Source organism: Saccostrea echinata, unplaced genomic scaffold (assembly GCF_033153115.1).
Source record: "Saccostrea echinata isolate AGI-Se365-2 ecotype Australia unplaced genomic scaffold, CSIRO_AGI_Sech_v1 ptg000045l, whole genome shotgun sequence".
NCBI classification, from domain to species: Eukaryota; Metazoa; Mollusca; class Bivalvia; order Ostreida; family Ostreidae; genus Saccostrea; species Saccostrea echinata.
The window spans coordinates 5,199,246-5,221,264 of NW_026889794.1; the positions used below are offsets into that span (position 1 = coordinate 5,199,246).

The 22,019-nt window shown below is 34.7% G+C and overlaps 3 protein-coding genes across 5 annotated transcripts; 2 read left to right on the top strand and 1 right to left on the bottom strand.

Moving 5' to 3' along the window:
- Positions 1-449: 449 nt before the first annotated feature.
- LOC133201822 (lanC-like protein 3) lies at positions 450-3,720 on the bottom strand. Of its 2 annotated transcripts, XM_061337625.1 has the most exons (4): positions 3,131-3,716; positions 2,267-2,396; positions 1,727-1,945; positions 450-1,425 (listed from the first exon to the last, which is right to left on the bottom strand). In XM_061337625.1, the coding sequence occupies exons 1-4, from the start codon at positions 3,662-3,664 to the stop codon at positions 1,058-1,060; spliced, it is 1,251 nt and encodes a 416-aa protein (XP_061193609.1). In that variant the 5' UTR covers positions 3,665-3,716; the 3' UTR covers positions 450-1,057. The 2 variants fall into 2 exon arrangements, with proteins under 2 accessions (XP_061193609.1, XP_061193610.1); XM_061337626.1 differs by lacking the exon at positions 2,267-2,396 and having other exon boundaries at positions 3,139-3,720.
- A 215-nt stretch (positions 3,721-3,935) lies between these two features.
- Positions 3,936-7,051, top strand: LOC133201681 (novel acetylcholine receptor chaperone-like). The gene is made up of 3 exons (XM_061337468.1): positions 3,936-4,074; positions 4,712-4,847; positions 5,425-7,051. The coding sequence occupies exons 1-3, from the start codon at positions 3,964-3,966 to the stop codon at positions 5,721-5,723; spliced, it is 546 nt and encodes a 181-aa protein (XP_061193452.1). The 5' UTR covers positions 3,936-3,963; the 3' UTR covers positions 5,724-7,051.
- Positions 7,052-11,450: 4,399 nt separating this feature from the next.
- On the top strand, positions 11,451-21,774 carry LOC133201682 (protein MFI-like). Of its 2 annotated transcripts, XM_061337469.1 has the most exons (14): positions 11,451-11,590; positions 11,769-11,815; positions 13,685-13,773; positions 14,259-14,361; positions 14,471-14,568; positions 15,581-15,770; positions 16,125-16,271; positions 16,513-16,669; positions 18,378-18,508; positions 18,724-18,788; positions 19,640-19,810; positions 20,244-20,299; positions 20,565-20,582; positions 21,233-21,774. In XM_061337469.1, exons 1-14 carry the CDS (start codon positions 11,536-11,538, stop codon positions 21,373-21,375), a joined length of 1,470 nt encoding a protein of 489 aa, XP_061193453.1. In that variant the 5' UTR covers positions 11,451-11,535; the 3' UTR covers positions 21,376-21,774. The 2 variants fall into 2 exon arrangements, with proteins under 2 accessions (XP_061193453.1, XP_061193454.1); XM_061337470.1 differs by lacking the exon at positions 20,565-20,582.
- The last annotated feature ends 245 nt before the right edge of the window (positions 21,775-22,019 follow it).

Sequence of the window (22,019 nt, forward strand, 5' to 3'; positions counted from 1 at the left end):
CATAGTGTAGATTCAAGTTTGTTCAAATCATGACCCCCGTGGGTAGGTTAAGGCCACAATGGACAATCAAAGGTTTACATAAAATATTTAGGAAAAAATCTCAAGAACAGGAAAGGCATGATATGTCATATTGATTGGGAAGCATCCTAAGATAGTGTACATTCATGTTTGATCAAATAATGGCTGGGGGGGGGGGGGGGGGGGGTAGGAGGGGCCACAATATATGGTCAAAGTTTTATCAACGGTACATAGGAATATTTATATATAGGGAAAAAAGTATTTTGAAATTTTCTTCTCAAGAACTGCAAATGCATGATTAGACATATTGATATGAGGCATTCTCAGGTAGTGTACTATTAAATTTGTTCAAATCATGACCCCCGGGGGTAGGGCGGGGCCACAATAATTATTGAAGTCTTACATAGGAATATACAAGAAAAAATCTGATGTAGAACAGCAAGGCCATAGTGACTCAGGTGAGCATTGTGGCCCATGGGCCTATATTTAATTCTGCATTTATGTTTTGTATTTATTATCTTACAACTGTGAAAGTACATTTATTCAAAATTAAAGAAGCATGCCAACACAGAAATTCACAGATACACTGTATCAAGGCATGTAGGCTAAATATATATGGAATATGCAGGTGATTCTACTAGTATGTGCTGGGTGACAAAATATGCCACAGCAGCCTCTATGTGCATGCTATCAGTAAACGGACTCAAATTGTGCAATTCTTAACCCCAAAAAATGTGTTTGAAGTTTAATTTTTTAAAATATTATAACAACAACACTGTAAAATAACACAAACATAACGCGTACGAAATTTCCCATAGCTGCATTACATTGCTTGAATTAATCTAGCTACAAGACTGGATTTCTTATTGTATGTCTGTGGGATGAGATTCCATGGGCAATCTTTAACTGCGGGAAAATAAAACATCTTACATAGTATAATACATATACATGCACATATAGTATTGTCTTAAGAAATGGCAATATGTCATTCACTTCTGTTCTTTGGGTAAGGAAAGGAAACAGTTATCTATAAAAAGGTTCAAAAGATGACATTGAAGAAGGGGAATTCAGCTTTATCAGGATGTATCAGGTCTGCAAGAAAACAAACAGTCCCAGCATATCCTTCATACAAACTAAATGGAGTATCTGGCACTCTGGCTCCCCGCTGGAACTCATCAGTAAACAGAAATTCAGCGAACTGCTGAGCTCGATGGAGATGTTTATAGTCACCTGTCAAACGATAAAGAAGGAGAAACACGTAGCCACTACCCGCTACTCCATGACAAATTCCTGGGCCCTTCTTTAGCAGACCTTTAGTCCAAGTGACCTCCCCACATCGTAAACAGGCATCTAGGTACCTCTGGTCTCCCCACACTTTGTAAGCTCGAGCAAAGAGGTAAACCACACCTAAATAGAAGAATTTTATATGTACACTATATATTCATATGATTTTCATTGAAAATTATATCTTTTTTTTCAAGAAGATGAGGGTTATGGCAGTGTTCTTCAGGGGTAAAAAAAGGCATACAGTATATAATAAGAAGCTGGAGAGAAAAACTTGTGTCCTAGTAATTAAAATCTGTTTTTTCATGTGCTCAATTTTATTTTTAGTGACGTTAAGTCAAGCACAAAACATTAAAAGAAATTCATCCCCCATGACTATGCTCTGATTTTCTTAATTAAAGCTTAAAGGTAATTCTGGAGGTACCTGGAGCTCCGTGACACCAGTGAACAAGTTCCTGGTCCTCTGGACGTCTGTGATGAGGTCCCACTTCATCCATGGCAGGAGGGTAGTTACCATTCTGCTCCAGACTTAACATGAAATCCACAGATTTATGGATATCCTGTTCAGCAGCGGGATCAGACTTCAAAATTTCTGGGAAGCTTAGGAGCATTTGTAGAATGGACGACAAACCATGGGCAGCTCCTGTTTATGTAAATGATAAAAAGATTATTTATGCAATTCTTTTTAAAATGTGAACTAAACTTTTAATGCTTTCATCTGCCATATACTTTCATTTTTGTGATTAAAATCACAGTAACTGGACGTATCTTCTGCAATGTCTATTATGTGGAATTTATACACCTGAAAATGGGCACTGCTGATTTATACAGTAGTCAGTTAATCTTATTTGGCTCAAAACTTGTTTAATACATTACAGAGAAACATATGGAGATCCTAGTAAAAACAATATTTATATAAATTTAGCCTTGTACTTCACATTGGCTTTTTTTTTTTGGTTTTTACCTAAATATTCTGTGTTGTAGTACGAATACATCAGGGCTGACTTAGGACTTGATCGTTGTTTATCTGCCCCCTTCCTTCCAGAAGCAACAATTGTTCTCCAAAGAGCAGTTAAAACATCATCTCCTATGACCTGAAAAAATTGTATAATATTCATGCTTAATGAATTCATTTTTACCTTTATTTGTTGGAAGACCTGAAGAATTTAATATGCATTGGTAATTAAGGTGTCCATCATCTGTCTGTCATTCTATTTCTCTAAAAAAAAAATGCTACACCTATTAAAATTTTGATCAAAAAAGGGTGTCATCTTTGAAAAAAGCTATAGAAAAGAACTGAATTGAAAATATTGCATAGTTGAAAAAACTGGTACTAACCCATTTACTTGACTTGGTCATGACTTAGTTCTAACCTGTTGACTTGGACATGACTTAGTACTTACCTGTTAACTTGACTTGGACATGACTTAGTACTTACCTGTTAACTTGACTTGGACATGACTTGGTACTAACCTGTTTACTTCACTTGGACATGACTTAGTACTTAACTGTTAACTTGACTTGGACATGACTTAGTATTAACCTGTTTACTTGACTTGGACATGACTTAGTACTAACCTGTTTACTTGACTTGGACATGACTTAGTACTTACCTGTTTACCTGATTTGGACTTCACTTAGTACTTAAATGTTTATTGGACTTGGAAATGACTTACTAGTATTAACCTGTTTACATGACTTGGAGACATGACTTAGTACCTATCTGTTTACTTGACTTGGACTTCACTTAGTACTTACCTGTTTACTTGACTTTGATATGACTTAGTACTATCTGTTTACTTGACATTGACATGACCTAAGTACTAACCTGTTTACCTGTTTTCTGTCGGAGTGTCAAAACACCACACAGGTACCCAGCCCGTCCAACAAACAGCTCATCTGAACCATTCCTTCCAAAGATATCTATCTTCTTGCAGTGCTCAGCAAGTTGTGCATATTGAGCAATATATCGATCTGAATTCTGTTCGTCTCCTATGGTCTTGTACAACAAACTACAGAGCACCAGCACACCTGCCTGTCCCAGAATGAAGGAGGATGGGGGGTCACTCCTCATTCCTCCCCTCCTAATATAGTCCATGTTCACTTTAGCATACATCAAAGCCTGCTCTAGGTATTCTTGTCTATCACTCTGAAAAGATTCTTGTGTGGCTAGGTAATACAGCATATAACCTACCCCAGAGTTACCGACATACAATCCTCCAGAACATGTACTAGGGTCTGGAGGCATCCTTTCCAAAATTGTTTTCACAATAGCAATTGCATTGTCATGCCATTTCGATTTATCTACAGAGACTGGCTTCTCTGGAACAAAATCTGCAAGTCTATTTTTGAAAAAGCGCATTTTCTTTCTTGACTTTCTCTGTTTCTTACTTTTGGCTTAACTTTTGCTTTCCCTCGATTCTGCTTTACTTGTGATTCCCGACTCCGATCAAAATTTCAAACAACAAAAAGCAATAAAATACCAGGTTTTATGTCATTTCTGAGTATTTTTTCTATTAGATTTGCTAAATTTTTGGTACCATAAAAGAAAAAAAGTCTGCTAAAATTTTGACACCATAAAAGAAAAAAAAATTGAAGCATGAGATATTTAGATCGGGATCGGAATGCAAGTGCCCAGTAGTTGAGAGGCTGGAATAAACAATGGCATCATACGTTTTGAAGATAATATCGATGACTCTTGGGATCTTCTTCATCTTTATAGGCACATTGAAGCTTACCCCCTCTGTCAACAAAGAATTGCACAAGGAAATGGTTGGTAACATTTTGAAAAACACTGATAAATGCTATATCGGAGTCACAAACATTTCAATATTTATGGTTGATTATATTCCCAGAATGTTCCATATAGGCTAAAGTGTATATAAACACAGAGACTTTAAATATGGCATACTTTATGCAAAAATATTCACATCACAAAAAAGATTTTTTTTTCCAGCATTTATAAATGATACTTATTGGTAGGAGAAAAGATATTTCCAACCTGACTATGGTAGATTTTTCAGTGATATTTTTAACTCAGTATCGTTAAAAAATGTCAAATATTTTGGTCTGAAAAAAAAATCTTGATTAAATCTTACAGCTTTCTTAATGATTTTCATATGGTTGATTTCTCTGTGTTCATGTGTTGTCAACACTTTTTGGGGCTACTAAAAAATGATTTGGCCAGTAAAGTTTTGCCACTGGCCCAGAGAGACTTGGCTTGTGCTGAAAGAAAAGTTTTGGTGGACACTGTCTCTTGGGGAATAGTATGTATAGGTAATGAATAAAGGTTTTTTTCCCAGTTCTCAAAAAGATGGGATGAGAAATTCTAATCTGAACCAGTTAGAGAGTACAGGTATTAAAACTCATCTAGTGCAAATACTCTTAGAGTAATCTTTTTCCATTGCAGAGGAAAATGTACATAAGAAATGCCAAAGTTTTCCCTCTTGTAACATGGACTAAGTGGAAACCAAACTCACACATGTATAGGAAAGTGATTGGTGGATCTGAGGTGGTGTGTGGTGCTATTTTAGCTTTTATACCAGGCAAGCTTAATTTGGTAACTTCATAAATTTATTTCATGGTATATGATGGCTACAATTCACAAGTAATGTACAGAACTGAAATTTCAGATGTGCATATCAAAAATTTAGAGCAAATGTAGGTCATGAGGCGTAAGCCAGTCAGTGCATCATAATTAGTGTATAGAGTTATCAGTATTTACATATATATTATATCAAAGCGATATTTATATTAATTTTTTTTTGTTTTGCTATTTGAAATGGCACCAAAAACAACAATTTTTGAAAAGTGCTTAAGGATAGAATTATAAGTAATACAATTATTGTATGTAGTGTGTTCTACTGTTATTTATGAGGCACTATATATTGCTTAGCAAGAAATCATGAAGAATGACTATTGCTGTAAGTCATGCCTAATGCCAAAATGTGCTCAGTTGAACTACCACAAGATTTTCAAGCAGGTCAAGCTCATACTTTAAGCATGATAAGCACTTTCAAGAAATTGTTAACAACCAGATTTTTCTAATTAAATGGCTTACATCAAGAAGAGATTAACGTCTTTGGTAGTATCAAGTTTATTTTATTCACACAATACTTCTAGGTCCCCTGAAAGAGGCAGCCAATGTACTGATGATACTGATAGCCAGCCTGGATATATACTCCCACTATGCCCTGGACGAAGGCCTCGATAAGATGAGTCTATCTGTGGTCTTCTTCCTCCTCCTCATGTGTCGTCTCATTATCCATCTCCAGATGAAGGCTCGGGAGGACGAAGAAGCTGCTCAACGTGCTCAAGCCTACGAACGAGAACAAGCTCCACCTACGTGTCAAGGACACACCCATAATGTTCACCCAAATGCTGGGGCTGGATTTTCTGCTGTTGACAAAAAGAATCAGTAGTAGAGGCCAAGTATAAAGATGGTAACTGATAGAGAGAGAGTCAAGGGGAATAACAAAGTTAAAAATGATGGATAGTCTTTCAAGGACAGTAACTCTGTGTGGGAGCAACAGAATCTACAAGGAAGAAAGAAATAGCGTAATTTATTTTGAATACCTGATGTGAGGTATTTGAGATAACTGGAGACATTTTGAGATTTTTACGCGAGTGGTTTTGGTCATTTTGAAATCCATTTGATTGTTGTTTGACTTTGTAAGTGTACTATGATGTATGTCCCATTATTTTTTTTTTTTAAATTTTTATTTTAATAAGCTTTTGAGTAGTTTTACAAAAAGACTCTCTTGGGCATTAATGCAATTATTTGATCTCTTTTTTTTCTTTATCAAGTATATTTGCAGTCACTGTATTTACAGTTTTCATAAAACTGTATTTCATTCTGGTGCATGAATGTGAGGTTTTGTCACAATCAAAAATTCAAAAATACATACATGTCTTATTTCAAACAATCTTGTTATTTTGCTAGATAAAACAGACAAAATGGTAATGTTTAAACATTCTCTTATAAGTTCCAGAATCAGTAATCATAGTAACATTACAAGGTTTTGTACAGCCCAGCATCATTTTTTAAGCACTTCCCAGCTTATCTAAGGCAATTTTTCAAGCACTTTTGGACAATACAATTATACAAGCAAAAGCATGCTTAATGATTAAACATTCATGCTTAACATGCAATTTTAAGCACTCTTCAAGGACTGGATCAAAATTCAAGCACTTTCCATGGTCTGTGTGAACCCTGCATTATAAATATAATTTGCCCAAACATGTACTTGTTTGGGGCTTATTTTCTTAAGGCAACATGATGTTATTCACTTGGTTGCCTCTGAAGATGAAATTTTTAACTCCAAATATTGTTCAACATGATGCAAGGAATGGTTTGGTTAAATTTTATGTTATATTAGAATTTACCAAAGTTTGCTGAAGACAGATTTTTTTTCTCTTATAGTTCATCATAAACGTAACCCTTGAAGCACCCCTGAACCCACTACTTCTGATCTGGAACACAGTCCCCTCATCTTTTTTATCTGCATCTCCACATTTAAGAAACTGAAGATTTACGTTTTTAAAATGTTTCAGCAAGAGTTTCATGAGTCCATTGATCAACACATACATGTATTTCAGTTGATTACCTGGATATTCAGTTCTGCAATATCATTCAGGTTGTGAAGACAAATTCAAAGTAAAACGTATGTACATGAAATTTCTCTCTTTATTGCTTGGTGCACAATTTCAGCTTGTTACAATGATTACTATGGAGTTGAATTCATTTTATATGGTCTGTTATGCAGTAAAATTTGAAAACAATAATAACTTTTGAAAATGAATGCACATTTTAATCGATAGTTCATTTCACTTTTACTTTTCCTCATCAATGTTAAGCAGTGCATGATAAGATGTTGGAAGGTATCGAAAGCCGCATCTTCTTAGAATCTTCAGCAAATCGTCCACTGCCTCTTTCTTTACTTTGTGTTTGATGACCCACTGTCTCAGAGATTCTGTCAGACGGATGGATGCACTGTCCTTCCCCCCGTCCCCAGAGTTAGACATTACGGTTTCCGACTTTTTGTCGACAGCATTGCTGCCAGTCTCAGGATGATGTCCACACCTTCTGTTTTGCTTTTTTGGGGTATCCATTATACCTGAAATGATATAATAAATAATATACAGAAAAACTTTTTATGCAAATGTGGAAATAGCAAATTTACGGCTATAGAGAATTATTTGAAAGAGGAAAGGGAGGGGGAGGTCCCGGCAACATTCTGAACAATTGCATATAAAATGTAACCGTTAAAAAAAACTCTGATATAATGAATTTATTAATGGATATATATTGGGTTGATTTTGTATAATTAGAGTTAAAAATAACAAAATTTACATCTTTTATAACAAATTTTTATGGTTCTAAAATTTAAAAATATTAAATGGACATTATTTTTTGCAAGTATTTAAAAGTTAAATTTTATTTAACAGAAAACTTTAGTTTCTAAGGTAGGTTTTGTATCTAATACCAGTACTCCAATGAGCATATTTGGTTGTCATAAGAAAGAAAACATGCATATTACATACGTTTACAAATCCTTATACAGATAAAACAAATTAAGGAATAATAGAATTATAGTGAAGTAAAGTCTGCAGGTCCCCAGGACTTCACCATAATCGAGTTTTACAATATCTAATTCCCAGCATTTTGTCTGAATGCATTAGTGTCTAAAATCGCAAAAAACCGAGCCCCATAGGCCACGGCCCTCAACTGAGTAACTTACGGTAAGTCCTACTGTTCTTAAGATTTTTTTAAAAAGATTTTTTTCTTTTCAGGCCCAGTGGTTCTTGAGAAGATTTTAATTTTTTTCATCTCTATTCCAATGTAAAACTTTGATCCCCTGTTGTGACCCCATCCTAACCGGGGTCCATGATTTGAACAATTTTTAATCTACACTGCGTTAGGGAACTTTCAATTAAGTTTCACCTTTTCGGGCCTAGTGGTTCTTGAAAAGATTTTTAATAACCCACTTTTTTTTACCTTCTCTTGATTAACCCCCCCCCCCTTGGAAGGGGGCTTGGTCCTTCATTTGAACAATTTAGAATCCACTTTACCCAAGGAAGCTTCCTGCCAACTTTGGTTAAAATTGGCCTATTGCTTCTCAAGAAGAAAAATGTGAAAAGTTTACAGGCAGACTGATGGACGCTGGACAACAAGTGATCAGAAAAGCTCAACTGAGCTTTCAGCTCAGGTGAACTAAGAATTTGGGAGGTTTATTTTACAAAATACTCTTTATAAATTATGTAAATTTACAAGGGATAAAATGAATGCAAATATCACTCAAAGTGTCTTGACTAATAAAAAATACAGACATTCTTGCAAACGAAATTGTTAATTTAATCTTATTGTGTATGCGGTGTATGTTCTGCATGCAGCTATAATCCGCAGGTACTTGTGGACAGGAACCCCCCCCCCCCCCGAAAAAAAAATTCAACTCCCGGGGCTTGTTGGATATTTTTTCACAAATTATATTTATTACACTTATTCATAATGTATACCATAGGAAAAATCGGGGGGAAACCCAAAATAATCGTTCCACACAAAAAAATACCCTACTATACAATTTCTCATATAATGTATAGTAGGGTATTTTTTATATGAAATGATTGCTGTTCACAAGAACCTGTTGTATAATCAATTCCCAGGGACTCATTAAATTGGTGAATTTTCAGAAGTTATCTCTCTTTGCCCGTTCTTAATTCCCATTTAATGGAAAGATTTAGAAATATATTAGATACCACAAGCATCTGAAGTCGTTTCTTTTTTAATCCCATAAATACCCCCTGTCAGTATTTTGTGATAAGAGGAATGTTTGATGTTAAGTGACTGAGAGTGATACCAGTGGGGTTTCTGTCGATCTGAGGGGCCTTAAGAACAGTATTTTTGTGCACGTCAACAAAACGTAAAACTCGTTTCAAAAAAGTTAATGCATATTTGTAAAATCAAAGCAAAACTCCTTTTTTGCATTTAATTACTATAATATAATTTTTTTTTAATTATGTATATATGGGAAAAAAATCACAATAGTTGAAGGAGGTACTATTGCATGCGTATATAAGTCATTAAAAGAATCTATATAGACTCAATAGTTTGGGGGTTTTTTTCATCTTGGCGTTGTGCTTTGTGTGCATAATCAAGGCCTTTCTCTTTCTTTCTCTCTCTGTCTCTCTCTCTCTCTGCTAATAACCCATGTATGATTTTAATAATTGTTTCTCGCTTAGCTTAATTATGTGTCATATTCTGATTGAATGTAAGTGACTGTACGTGTACAACTTATATACTACAGGCCCGTAGGAAGCAATATCAGTTGGGGGGGGGGGGGGTGTGAACCAAACAATTTCATTTAGGGGGCAATACCAAGCATAAATTACGTGACAAGAAAGAAAGAGAGAGTAATGTCATCAGATGTTATTATTGACGGATAAAGTAGGTTTCTATAGAATACTATAAGTCGGCATGGGAGGAGGGGGGGGGGGGGGGCACGGCCCCCAGGTTCCAACGGCCATGTGCTGAATGCAACACCAGTGAAAACGTATGGCATTTAGTAATGCACATTAATGCATATTCTTTGACACAGAGTGCAGTACTTAAATATTACACATGTACTTACAACAATGCAAAAATGAAATGTTTTAACCTACCTCAATTCAAAATTCCAATCAAATTATAAGTTCCTTTCAACCGCACACGGAAACTGGAAAGTGCTATGACCGGCAGAATGACCAAAAGCACATGGAAGCTGCTATGACTGTGAGCAAGTAACAAGAAAATTGCATAACAAGGATTGGCCGGACAGCCACCTGCTGGGATTTGAAGCTTTGGAGCTGCGTGGCCAAAGTTATACAGCCCACTTGTTCTGTGATGTTTTTATCGTGTTTATTAGATAAGACCGTGATTTCAGAAAGTAGCTGAGACAAACAACAAGCTGATAGAATAACAGGGAAAATGGATGCACTTGATCGCAAGATTATAAATTGCAATACAGATGCTTTATATTTTATAGAATCATTCTGGGAGTGACTTGTGAAGTGAATTTGCTAAGTAATTTTATCATTCAAAATAGTGAAAGTAACATGATGCATAGGAATCTCTCGATGTATTAATATATAAATTATATCGCACATATTCGTCCTACGCTCAAATAATTAAAAGTAAATAAAATATGGAAGACAAATATGTATTTGGGAACAATGCATAATTTAATAACTCTGCAATAGATTAAATAAGTCAAAAGTTGCAGCCAAGGGATATGTCCCACACACCCTATGCTTCCAGGCCAGCAAAATGTATACTTTTCACTTCTCCATATATATTTTTTAGCGCCAAGCAATGTCATGTACTGTACATAAATGTAGAAGGCTGAATACGGATACAATGCAAAGTGAATGTATTCTAGGAATGTATTTATATAATGGTTATACTTTGTTTGGTTTTCTTTGGTTTTCTTTCATATTGCAAGTGATGCTTATATTTCATTGTGTGAACCCAGGGACCTATATACTAATATATATATAGGTCCCTGGTGAACCATTCCAATAATTTAATTGTTAGTTGAGAACTTCTAGCTAGCTGCACGTGAGGATCAGGTCAATATTGCGCCTAATGCAGCCATTGCTTGTTATAATCATGATTATAATGTTTTTAATTGTACATGCCCTCTTGAGGGCCCTTGATTAGTGAATAATCACATTAATTCTACAACCCAGCCCCCCCCCCCCTCCAAAAAAAAAAAAAAAAAAAAAAAAAAAAAACGCGAAAAACACCGATGCTGAAAATAATTAAAAAAGTTCCTTTCAAGATTAATTTGAACTTTAAAGCATAGTTAATGTGCATTGCATTACAACCCATTAGACGAGCTTAGTACATTTTATCAGGCACCTTCGGTGCCATCTTCCCTGATAGGGAATTCTGGAGTTCTAAGAATCTTTATTTTGAACTTGTCAAAACAATATTGTTTATCTTTTAATATACTCTAGACAATGCAATCAAAACATATAGAAAAAAGTTATTCTAATTAATGAACTGTTCGTTGAGTGTAAATGACTGTGGAGTCGAACTGATCACACACCTCTCTAAACAGGTAACGAAATAAACTGCTACCGCTTTCTAAGATCATTGCGCATGTGCGTAACTCAGTCAGGCATCAACATTGTTGAAATTAACAACGAGATCAAAATATGTGAAACAAGTGAAATAACCTAATTCTTTTGTTAAATATGATAAGTCAACGCGAAGCAGACGAAATCGCATTTTCTAATGACCTTACAGGAGGTAAATTTTGATAAAAAGTCGCAAATTTCCAGTTTTGTTATGTTCGAATTTTCTCAGTTATTCTACTCAATGAATCTTAGTAAAAATAATTTAACTGAAACATATTCTTTTATTTTATAAATATTATGACATTTCAATTTATTTCAATTTATTACACTCGCATATTTTTTTTCTTCAGATATAAAAGATAAAAAATTGGCAAAAGCAAGTAAAAGTCTCAGACAGGTATTTTTCTTTAAATTAGTCAAAACTTAACAAATATATTGAAAAATAAATGTTCATTGTGTATATTACTAACTTCAATGATGTTCATAAACCAGTACACAGTGGCGGATTCAGGGGGGTTTTGGGGGGGGGGGGGTCGGGAACCCCCCCCCCGCCCAATCAAATTTTTTTTTTTTTAGAAGTGTCATTTTAACAATATCTTTCATACGTGAGACTCTATCCAAGCCCATTGTTTTACACAAAGAGGTGAAATATACAGCCACCACGAGAAATCCCTTTCCACTTGAGCGCACACAATACACAAGTAATCAACAGTAAATAGATCATGATAGTCCGTGCAGCTAGTGATGACACAAGGTTATACACTAACAACCAAAACTGCACATAGTTATTACGGTATTGTTTTGGTATTGCTTGAGTAATATTCTTTCATGAATTTTCTTTCATCGATAATTGAATGTTACTTTACTGAACTACTTGAATAAACTGTGATTATTATTATCTGCAAAAAAAAATAATTAATACAATCAGGGACGTATATACTATAGTATAAACATCCCTGATACAATATTTTCATGACATAACTATATTGGGAAAGTAGACCCTTCGAGACTTTCAAGACTTTTTTTTCAAACAATGGGCTAGTAAGTGGGTAAAAACATTAAAGAGTGCATTTATGTTAGAAATTATAATTAACCCCCCCTCCCCCCCCCCCCCCATGAATAAGCAATAATTCCAACATTTTCCCAAAATAATTTATATTTATTCTGCAATATGAAATATTATTATTTGTTTATATTGCAAATTATATGAACAGTATAGTCAAGTAGTTCAAAAGAGTAATTAGGGTTTCTACACCGAATCCAAATTTTCTAAGTGTTGGGAAATTGCACATCAGTTGCATTTTGGTAATCAGAGCTTTACATGTGACACATGTGCACTTTAAAATAAAGAAATGGATATTCTACATCAAATGGCGATATTTCTAATTTTATCAGATTTTACATTTATTTATTTATTTATGAAAAATCTCATTTTTCATGTTTACATGGAAGTTAAAAATTTTTATTTTTTGTTCAAATTCTTGAAAATTTGGGTAGGTCGGTCTTGAAAAACAAGTGGCAAAAAACTAATTCATTCAATCTAAAGTGCTGCAAAATGCACCATTTGGAGCCATTTTTTAAGAAAATTTCTCGGGGGAGGCCCCCCGAACCCCCACCCATGGGAGGGGGACACCCCCTCCCATGCCCTCCCCCTTTGGCCCTACGGGCCTCAAACCCCCCCCCCCCAAGAACTTCTGGATCCGCCACTGGTACAGAGTTGTCAGTATCTTCAAATCACTGCCAGTGTCAGACATTTTGTCTGGCATGACCAGACAAAGTTTTGTCAGACCAAATACAATGTACCTTATTTTGTATAGAAAAGAAAAATAACTGCATCAAAATGCCCTTATTATTTTCAATGGCATTCAATCTCACAATTTCTTTTCTTAGGATAGAGAGTCTTTAATCAGAAACATATGTCTATGCTTTAATAAATTTGATTGACCAACATCACCATGTGGCCATCTCTGCTGTTTTTGTGACTTTCACCTGTGCAACCCAATCCCAATCATTTAAAAATTTGCATCACGCCTGTTTTTTTTTTTTTTTCAAATGGTCATTTGGACCAACTGTTTTCTTGTAAGTTATCAGTCCAGACAATTTTTCACATGCCTTGCCAACAGGACTGACAATTTTTGACAACTGCATTATTTTCAAAACAAAATATGTGTTATTCAAATGGAAACTTATGTAGTGTCCAAAGATCCATGATAATTTATGTCTGACAAAAGTTAACCTGTTTTAAGTTTCTGTCAATATTTTACAGACATTGATTAAAGAGAATAAAGAATCAGATGAAGCCAGAGTTTCTGCAGCAATAGAAATCCAGAGAGCATACAGAGGATACTCAACAAGGTGCTGCCTGAAATATAACAAACTTCAATACCAAGCAAAATAATCATATTGAATGGTTTCTTTTATGTGATTTTAGACAAAATTTGTTGATCTTGGCATCCTGTTATTGGTGATCAAGAATCTGTTTACATTATACAATCATCAGTTCTGTCAGAGAGATAGATTAAAAAGTTTGCCTAGAAATGAATTCCTTGGGCTTGTTCATCCATATGAGCAGTAAACTTGAACAATGACAAATAAAAATGAAGTAAAGACGGACTATTCTTTGTTAAATTCTGTCACTTAGAATGTCTGACAGTTTTCAGGAAATTTTGAAAAATCTGAAGTGGACAAATTAATACACAATATATTGGTGATCCTTGTAAATCTGATAAAATTATTTGTCTAACTAGTACAACAAATTGAAGTTAAAAAAAAAGATATTTGTTTTAGTATTGTTTAATTTTGTAGTACATACTGGTATGACAAACTGAACTTCTTTTTAGATGTAATGTTTACGGCACTTTGAATCCCAAAGTCAGCAAGACAGCAGTTTACAGTAAAAGTCAGGATGATGAGGCGAGGATCCGACAGGTGGCAGATGAACAGGTCAGGAAAAAAATCCAATGGTTGAAATAAAATATATTTATATAAATGTATATACCCATAATTAGAATGTGATTCAATTCTTTTATTTTCATCACATTTTAACTTTAAGGTTGTGGAGTTTAATCCACCATCTGAGCAAGATGAAATTAGAATTATTTATGAGGAATATCTCATCACCTATGATAACCCAGATCAAGACCCTTTGACGTAAGTTATTTCAGCATTTACAGACACATCACACACATATTTACATTCTTGTAACTTCTTTTTTATTTCATTTATCACATTTCAGTCAAATAAGAGATGTACTGCTATGTGTCTTTCTGCTTATACATTAGAAGCACTTTTACATTATGAGCTGTTGGAAACTAAGGGTGCAACGATAAACCGTTTGACGGTATATCACGGTATATTTTTCCACGATTCAATTCACGATACGCTAAACTGATGTCGCGGTTCGGTTCAATCGGTCCAGAATTATCCGTTTTGTCCGTTTTATTTCCTTCTTCATTATTTCAAAATGGCTTCCGTGCAAAACATGAGGTCGCCGACAACGCATTTACGGCAGTTAAACTCTTCTCCAGCATCTTACAGACCTCATATTTAACACGGAGAGGGACTTAATGTGATTATAAGTTATAAATGTTAAGACAAATGATAAACCCTTTAGATCTAAACATATTCTTTGGTAATACACGATATTCCATCACGTGTGTATTTCGATGAAAATTCGCTGTCTTGTTGACTAAAATGTATTAACACGAGAAGTATGACAACTGCTTTTCTACGTAAATATAAGGAATAAAAGAATGAATGTCTTCCTTTTTCATTCCAATTTAAAAGGAAGATTATTAGGAAAGGTCCCCTTAGTTCCCTGTAAATGTTCATCATTGGTTTAGAATGTTGACACAACTCAAAGATCTACCTAACAATCCAATTCAAAATAACAAATTTTATTTTAATTTTTATTAAAAAAATATGAACATTTTGTATAACCCTGTCAAGTTTTAAAAAAATATGACGACAAACTTGAAAGACTTTTTAACCTTGTTATGTATCGTGATACGTATCATATCATGAACTGAATACCGTGATACGTATCATATTGTGAGGTTAGTGTATCGTTGCACCCCTATTGGAAGCTGCTTTTTAAAATTTACAAAAATTTAAGCTAACATTTCTAGTTTCATGCTGACGTATTCATGATTACAATCTGTAGCTATGATGAGTTTGCTGAGCGGTATATGGAAGCCCTGAGGGAAAGCCAACAGTCACTGGAGACCCCAGCTCCAGTTCAGCCTCCACCCCCAACTGCTGCCCAACCCACCCCCATAGTGCCAAAAACCAGATCTCGACTTACAGAAAGACAAGCAGCAGGGATTATACAGAGAGCCTGGAGGCGACATATAGTGAGTCATTATATATCCTGATTAGCTTTTTCTTCAAAATGTTTTGTGTGTTATTGTTTTAATTAATTGTGGATCTTAGTATTATTTTTCCTTGATAAATCACTACTTTTTTTGTTTTATTAAATTGACTTTAAATGTAATTCAGTGGAATTCTGATCTGACCGGTCTCTTCAAATTATTAAAATTTATTAGAATAATTATGCACCATTTGAGCATGTATACATAATAACATAGCTTCGTAAGCTTAACTAGGGCAAAAGAACAAAAAGTTCTGGGAAAAATTTCAAAGTAATTTCAACATTTGTCACGTCATGATTGGATGTTGAACTATTCAATGTTTGGTTTTTTTTGCAGGATATACAAGTGTATAGGTATTACAGAGATTTAATTAATTTCAAAACCCGAGGAAACCCTGCTTTGATGCTGAGGTGCATTAATCCTAATGAAGCCAAACTCCTGGATGCAGCCTCAGGGGTCCATGTTAAGTTCAGACTGGCAGGAGTGAGTTGTATTTTGATTCTCTTACAGAAATTCTTCTTTTACATTTTTATTCGAGATTGTCTGCTCTTGAAAATTTCATTCTTGCGTACATTTATATATCTATAGATTATATACAGCAGTATAACCATAATTTGTGAAAATTATGTCTTGCTTATAAATACCATACCATCTGGCAAAAGGGAGCTGTTGCAAAAAAAATTTTGACCAAAAGCATACATGTACCTTTCTACTGACATTTCAGGATAGATTTCCTCCCAACATATACTACAAGATCTTCACTCATAGGCCAGTCCAAGATATGTGTGCGAACAGTCCTAAGGATTACACACAGCCCACTGTTAAACTAGCAATGGCAAAAGATAAACACAGTAATGTCAGAACACAAGGATTTCAGGATGGTATGTGTCGTATAGCTTATTGATTATGGCACAATTCTTTGGAATATAAAATTACTTTCTTGTAACTTGCTTTTTAGCTCACCTGAGCTGAAAGCTCTGTCCGTCCGTCTCTCCGTCCGTCCGTCCGTCTGTAAACTTTTCACATTTTCAACTTCTTCTCAAGAACCACTGGGCCAATTTTAACCAAACTTAGTACAAAGCAACCTTGGGTGAAGGGGAGTTTAAATTGTTAAAATGAAGGGCCAAGTCCCCTTCAAAGGGGAGATAATCAAGAAAATACAAAAATTGGGTGGGGTCATTAAAAAATCTTCTTCTCAAGAACCACTGGGCCAGAAAAGCTGAAACTTATCTGGAAGCATCCTGGGGTAGTGTAGATTCTAAATTGTTCAAATCGTAACCCCCGGGGGTAGGGCGGGGCTTCAATAGGGAATCCAAGTTTTACATTTAAATATGTAGTAAAAATCTTTAAAAATCTTCTTCTCAAGAACCACAGGGCCAGAAAAGCTGAAACTTACTTGAAAGCATCCTGGGGTAGTGTAGATTCTAAATTATTCAAATCATGACCCCCGGGGGTAGGGCGGGGCCACAATAGGGAATCCAAGTTTTACATTGAAATATATAGGAAAAATCTTTAAAAATCTTCTTCTCAAGAACCACTGGGCCAGAAAAAATGAAACTTAAGTGGAAGCATCCTGGGGTAGTGTAGATTCTAAATTGTTCAAATCATGACCCCCGGGGGTAGGGCAGGACCAAAATAGGGAATCCAAGTTTTACATTGAAATATATAGGAAAAATCTTTAAAAAGCTTCTTCTCAAGAACCACTGGGCCAGAAAAGATGAAACTTATGTGGAAGCATGCTTGGGTAGTGTAGATTCTAAATTGTTCAAATCATGACCCCCGGGGGTAGGGCGGGACCACAATAGGGAATCCAAGTTTTACATTGAAATATATAGGAAAAATCTTTAAAAATCTTCTTCTCAAGAACCACTGGGCCAGAAAAGCTGAAACTTATCTGGAAGCATCCTGGGGTAGTGTAGATTCTAAATTGTTCAAATCCTGACCCCCGGGGGTAGGGCGGGACCACAATAGGGAATCCAAGTTTTACATTGAAATATATAGGAAAAATCTTTAAAAATCTTCTTCTCAAGAACCACTGGGCCAGATAAGCTGAAACTTACTTGGAAGCATCCTGGGGTAGTGTAGATTCCAATTGTTCAAATCATGTCCCCAGGGGATAGGGAGGGGCCACAATAAGTACTAAAGGGGGTATGAGAAATCAGGTGAAAAACAGCAAGGCCAAAGTTACTCAGGTGAGCGCTGTGGCCCATGGGCCTCTTGTTTTCATGTGTAATTGACTCAAAGTTTATTATTTTGTTGGCTATGGAGTGTGAAAATTCCATTGCTTTAACTATGGTTCATTGTGAAAGTGTTTATACTAATTATCTTCTGGGATTGAATGATCTGTCACTCACTTATAATTTGTAGTCCAAATGAAGGATGGAAAAGCAAAATTATATGTTCAGAAATGTTCCATAAATTATGGTATTCTTCTGTGAGTGACAGGAAGCTGCAAGATTCACATACTTTAAATAACGACAAATTTTCTGAAACAAATCCTGCACAATGCTTGCTATGATTTAATTATCATGAGAGTAAATTGCACCATTGCTGCAGATTGGTCATGTCCCTGGACATTTTCTTCTCCAGATAAGACTAACTGGTATAAAAGGATAGAGAATAATGGCTGGAGGCTGGTGTCAGATCGTCTTGTTCAACACCTGACAGACCCTATAACCTGGGAAACCAGCAACAAGAAATACCAGTACTCACATGATAAGGTAAAACAAATATCACATGACAGTCACACGACATAGTACGACAAATATCACATTACTGTCATATGACAAAGAGACCCAAGAATCTGTAAAATGTTTCCCACTTTAAAAGATGTTTTGACCTCATTACTAAAGATACAAAGACAAGGTGTTTTTTTTTTTTAATTTTTTGTGTTTCTTTGATGATTTTTCTGGCAATATATTTTTTTTATTTTCAGCTTCAACGAAAACAAGATGTTGAAAAAAGAAAAAAGAAGAGAAAGATCGAATGGATGCAGAAAATGTATTCAACAAATGAAATTTTTAAAATATTAACAGACCTGCCTACCCTTCTGCTTTTGGCGTAATTCTTCCGCTTTTTACCCCAAAATTACGCTGTTACGCCATGAAAACTTATTTTACGCTTTTAAACACTTCTCCTAGAAAACTTCTTAATGAAAGGCTAACTTTTGGAAATAAAGTAAAGGCATTCCTAAATGAAAATGGAAAGGTAAATAATCAGTGGAGAGTTTTGGTTCTTCACGATATGATTATTTACAATACAAACAACATACATAATATACCTTGTAGTTATAATATACCTTTTAAATTCAGTTTATTCTTACATTGTTAAGAACAACATAGAGACAAGTAAATGTAACGAAACCATAAACGACATAGCGCTATAATGTACAATTTGTATTAACATTGAAATGTAACTCTGAATTATGTGATTTGCTAGAAATTACCAAACTTCAGTTAAGCATGTAAGTTTAAATAAGTTTGATATGACTGCATATACATGTAGATACCAGTTTTACAACATATGGACTTTGTGTCAAAAAATGAAACATTCATGCTTGCTTTGTTCAATGATGTATAATTACAGGTTTATTTAGACAATATAGTTATATTGCAAAACATCAAACTAGGGAAACATGAAGAATTACGCCTTTACCTCTGAAATTCCACCAAAATGAGTATTAAAATTACACCCTCGGAATAGAAAGGGTAGGCAGGTCTGTATTAATAATTACCAATTATCTTTTGAGTGTGAAGCCTTAGATATCTGGTGTTGTACCAGTGTCACATACCGAGTAGATAGTAGTAGAGGATGTTTATTCCTTATATGTACATTCCGGTGTTATCCTTTAGGTATCAGGAGGGGATGCTGAAGGCCAAGTCTGATGACCCGGAGACTGTGAACCTGATTGAGGGAGCAGCAGCGGGCATGGTGGCTACAGTGCAGAAGATGGGTCCCGATGCCCTGGAGGATTGGGAAGTGGATGAACTCCTGGACTGGACAACCAGTCTTAACTTTGATGAGTAAGTGGTACTAGACTGGACAACCAGTTTTAACTTTGATGAGTAAGTGGTTGTTGGACTGATCAACCAGTCTTAACTTTGATGAGTAAGTGGTTGCTGGACTGGACAACCAGACTTAACTTTGATGAGTAAGTGGTTGCTGGACTAGACAACCAGTCTTAACTTTGATGAATAAGTTGTTGTTGGATTGGACAACCAGACTTAACTTTGATGAACAAAGAGTCTTAACTTTGTACTAAGAAAAAATTTATAATTTTTCAAAATACTTTGTACATCTGGATGCATGAATAGCATGATACAGTCATATGTTCTATAGATTACAAGTGATTATACAGGTAGAACAAAAATATCAGGATAAAACTTGCTTGAGTTGAAAATTATTTAATGACTTTAAACTTGAATATTTTTATCACAAATTTTAATTTGATTTCAGATATCTGAATAGTTGGAAGGAGACAGCCACAAGTGCATATTCAGAGAAACAAGTTGGTAAGACAACTTTTTATGTGGTTTTTCTTTTGAAGTTTGGAGCATATCTCACAAGGGTTGAATGTCAGATTCTTGTATTCGAAAAAAATCTACATGCACTTACATGTATGTAGTAATATACAAAAAGGTGTTTTCATAAGACAAAATAATTCCTTAAAAAAATTAAGTTTAATTCAATAAGCCTATTAACAATTTTGTTTATAGTTAAGAGTAACATCATTGTTTGATTTATATACTGTACATATGTATGTAACAAACTTTTTAGTCATGAAACAATCTAAAGGTAAGTACAGACCTTGTTATGGCAATGGTGAACAGTTGATGAGTGTAAAAACTATGGACTGGCATGACTATATGGTGATGGCATTTTTTTATATATAATATTCCATATCCTGTTATTGTGTGGTGTTTAAATTTCATTATGCCATTAATGATATGCTTTTGTTATCTGGGAATAATAGTAAGGGAAGAATGCAGCTTAATATTTGACATCTTATATTTACAGAATAATTATAGATTTTTTTCACTTGTATAGCACTAAACTTTTAGTGATATATAAAAATGTTAAAGTTTGGGGGCTTCATCTCATTCATAATTTAAATTTCTGTATTTGGATAAATTTACAATTTGTTTTTCTTTGCTTGATTGTGTCTAATCCATACCTCATTGTGTTGTATTAAAGTAATGACCCAGTCATTGTAGTTACAATGTAAAAAGTGTAAGGATGTAGTGTATGTACTGAATCTTAAGAGTGTCACTTATGTACTGATAGTGGCTATTATTATAGGTTGCTTATTGTAACATTTTTTTGTGGCAAATGAACTATTGTAATAAGCAAATTTTACTGTTTTATTATTGGTAAATCTCACAGGATACTTTTGACGGTTATTGCATTCTGGATACTTGTTCAGCCATAATTTTGTATTTTTATAGATGATCGTGTAAGGCTGATGACTGGTACACTAGATCCCTATGAATTCTCCATCTCGACTGGCCCCTCTCGCTATCAATCTACCCAGCATTCCAGGAATACACCAGCATCCAGTGTGTCAGGGCAACTCCAGGTCAATGGGTGAAGGTCATCTTAAAGTGAAAGTTAATCAGAGGTCACGTCAAATTTTGATGTCAAAAAAAAATTGACAGTGTATACATGTACTTACAGAAAATTTATTTTCAGTAAGATTCAAATTTCACTGCAGATTTTATACTGGAGATATTCTATTCTCTGAAAAATTTCTTTCAATTTGTTACAAATGAACGGCATTTAATTTCTATAATTTTACAATTTTGTGCCTGTTAATTTTATTTGTTCATTTGCTTTTTGCATAAGATCATGTGTGAAATCAGTGTTTATCTGTGATATTGAAAGTGAATGAAAACACAGTTACTTGGTTTTGATCAGAAAGATGCCTTATATATAATGTATGCCTTATATAGTTTGAAAATTGTTTTTGTTTTATTAAATATTTAACATTTTATATACTCTTTTTTTAAAGTCACCTTTTTATACATTGATAGTGACATTTCTGGTACTGTTCTCATATCATAAACAGTATCAATTCTGGTTTGAAAAGAAAATATAAACTCTTTTCTGGTCAAAGGATAAGGTATGGTAATGGCTAGTTTGGCCCCTTATTTGATTTAACAAGAGGCCCAAGGGCCTAAAATTGCTCTTCTGATAAATTGTATGACCCTGTCAGTTCTAATCTAATACAAGCCT

What these genes read in the sequence shown, in the direction of transcription:
- LOC133201822 (XM_061337625.1), bottom strand. Translation starts at nt 3,664, where the DNA reads ATGCGCTTTTTCAAAAATAGACTTGCAGATTTTGTTCCAGAGAAGCCA. An exon ending in GACAGAAAACAGGTAAACAG is followed by an intron (nt 2,397 to 3,130) that starts GTTAGTACTTAG and finishes CAATTTTTTCAG; the next exon opens with GTCATAGGAGATGATGTTTT. An exon ending in CTACAACACAGAATATTTAG is followed by an intron (nt 1,946 to 2,266) that starts GTAAAAACCAAA and finishes TTACATAAACAG; the next exon opens with GAGCTGCCCATGGTTTGTCG.
- LOC133201681 (XM_061337468.1), top strand. Translation starts at nt 3,964, where the DNA reads ATGGCATCATACGTTTTGAAGATAATATCGATGACTCTTGGGATCTTC. An exon ending in AAGAATTGCACAAGGAAATG is followed by an intron (nt 4,075 to 4,711) that starts GTTGGTAACATT and finishes TTTCCATTGCAG; the next exon opens with AGGAAAATGTACATAAGAAA. An exon ending in TATTTTAGCTTTTATACCAG is followed by an intron (nt 4,848 to 5,424) that starts GCAAGCTTAATT and finishes CAATACTTCTAG; the next exon opens with GTCCCCTGAAAGAGGCAGCC.
- LOC133201682 (XM_061337469.1), top strand. Translation starts at nt 11,536, where the DNA reads ATGATAAGTCAACGCGAAGCAGACGAAATCGCATTTTCTAATGACCTT. An exon ending in TACAGAGGATACTCAACAAG is followed by an intron (nt 13,774 to 14,258) that starts GTGCTGCCTGAA and finishes ACTTCTTTTTAG; the next exon opens with ATGTAATGTTTACGGCACTT. An exon ending in ACCAGTACTCACATGATAAG is followed by an intron (nt 18,509 to 18,723) that starts GTAAAACAAATA and finishes TTTTATTTTCAG; the next exon opens with CTTCAACGAAAACAAGATGT.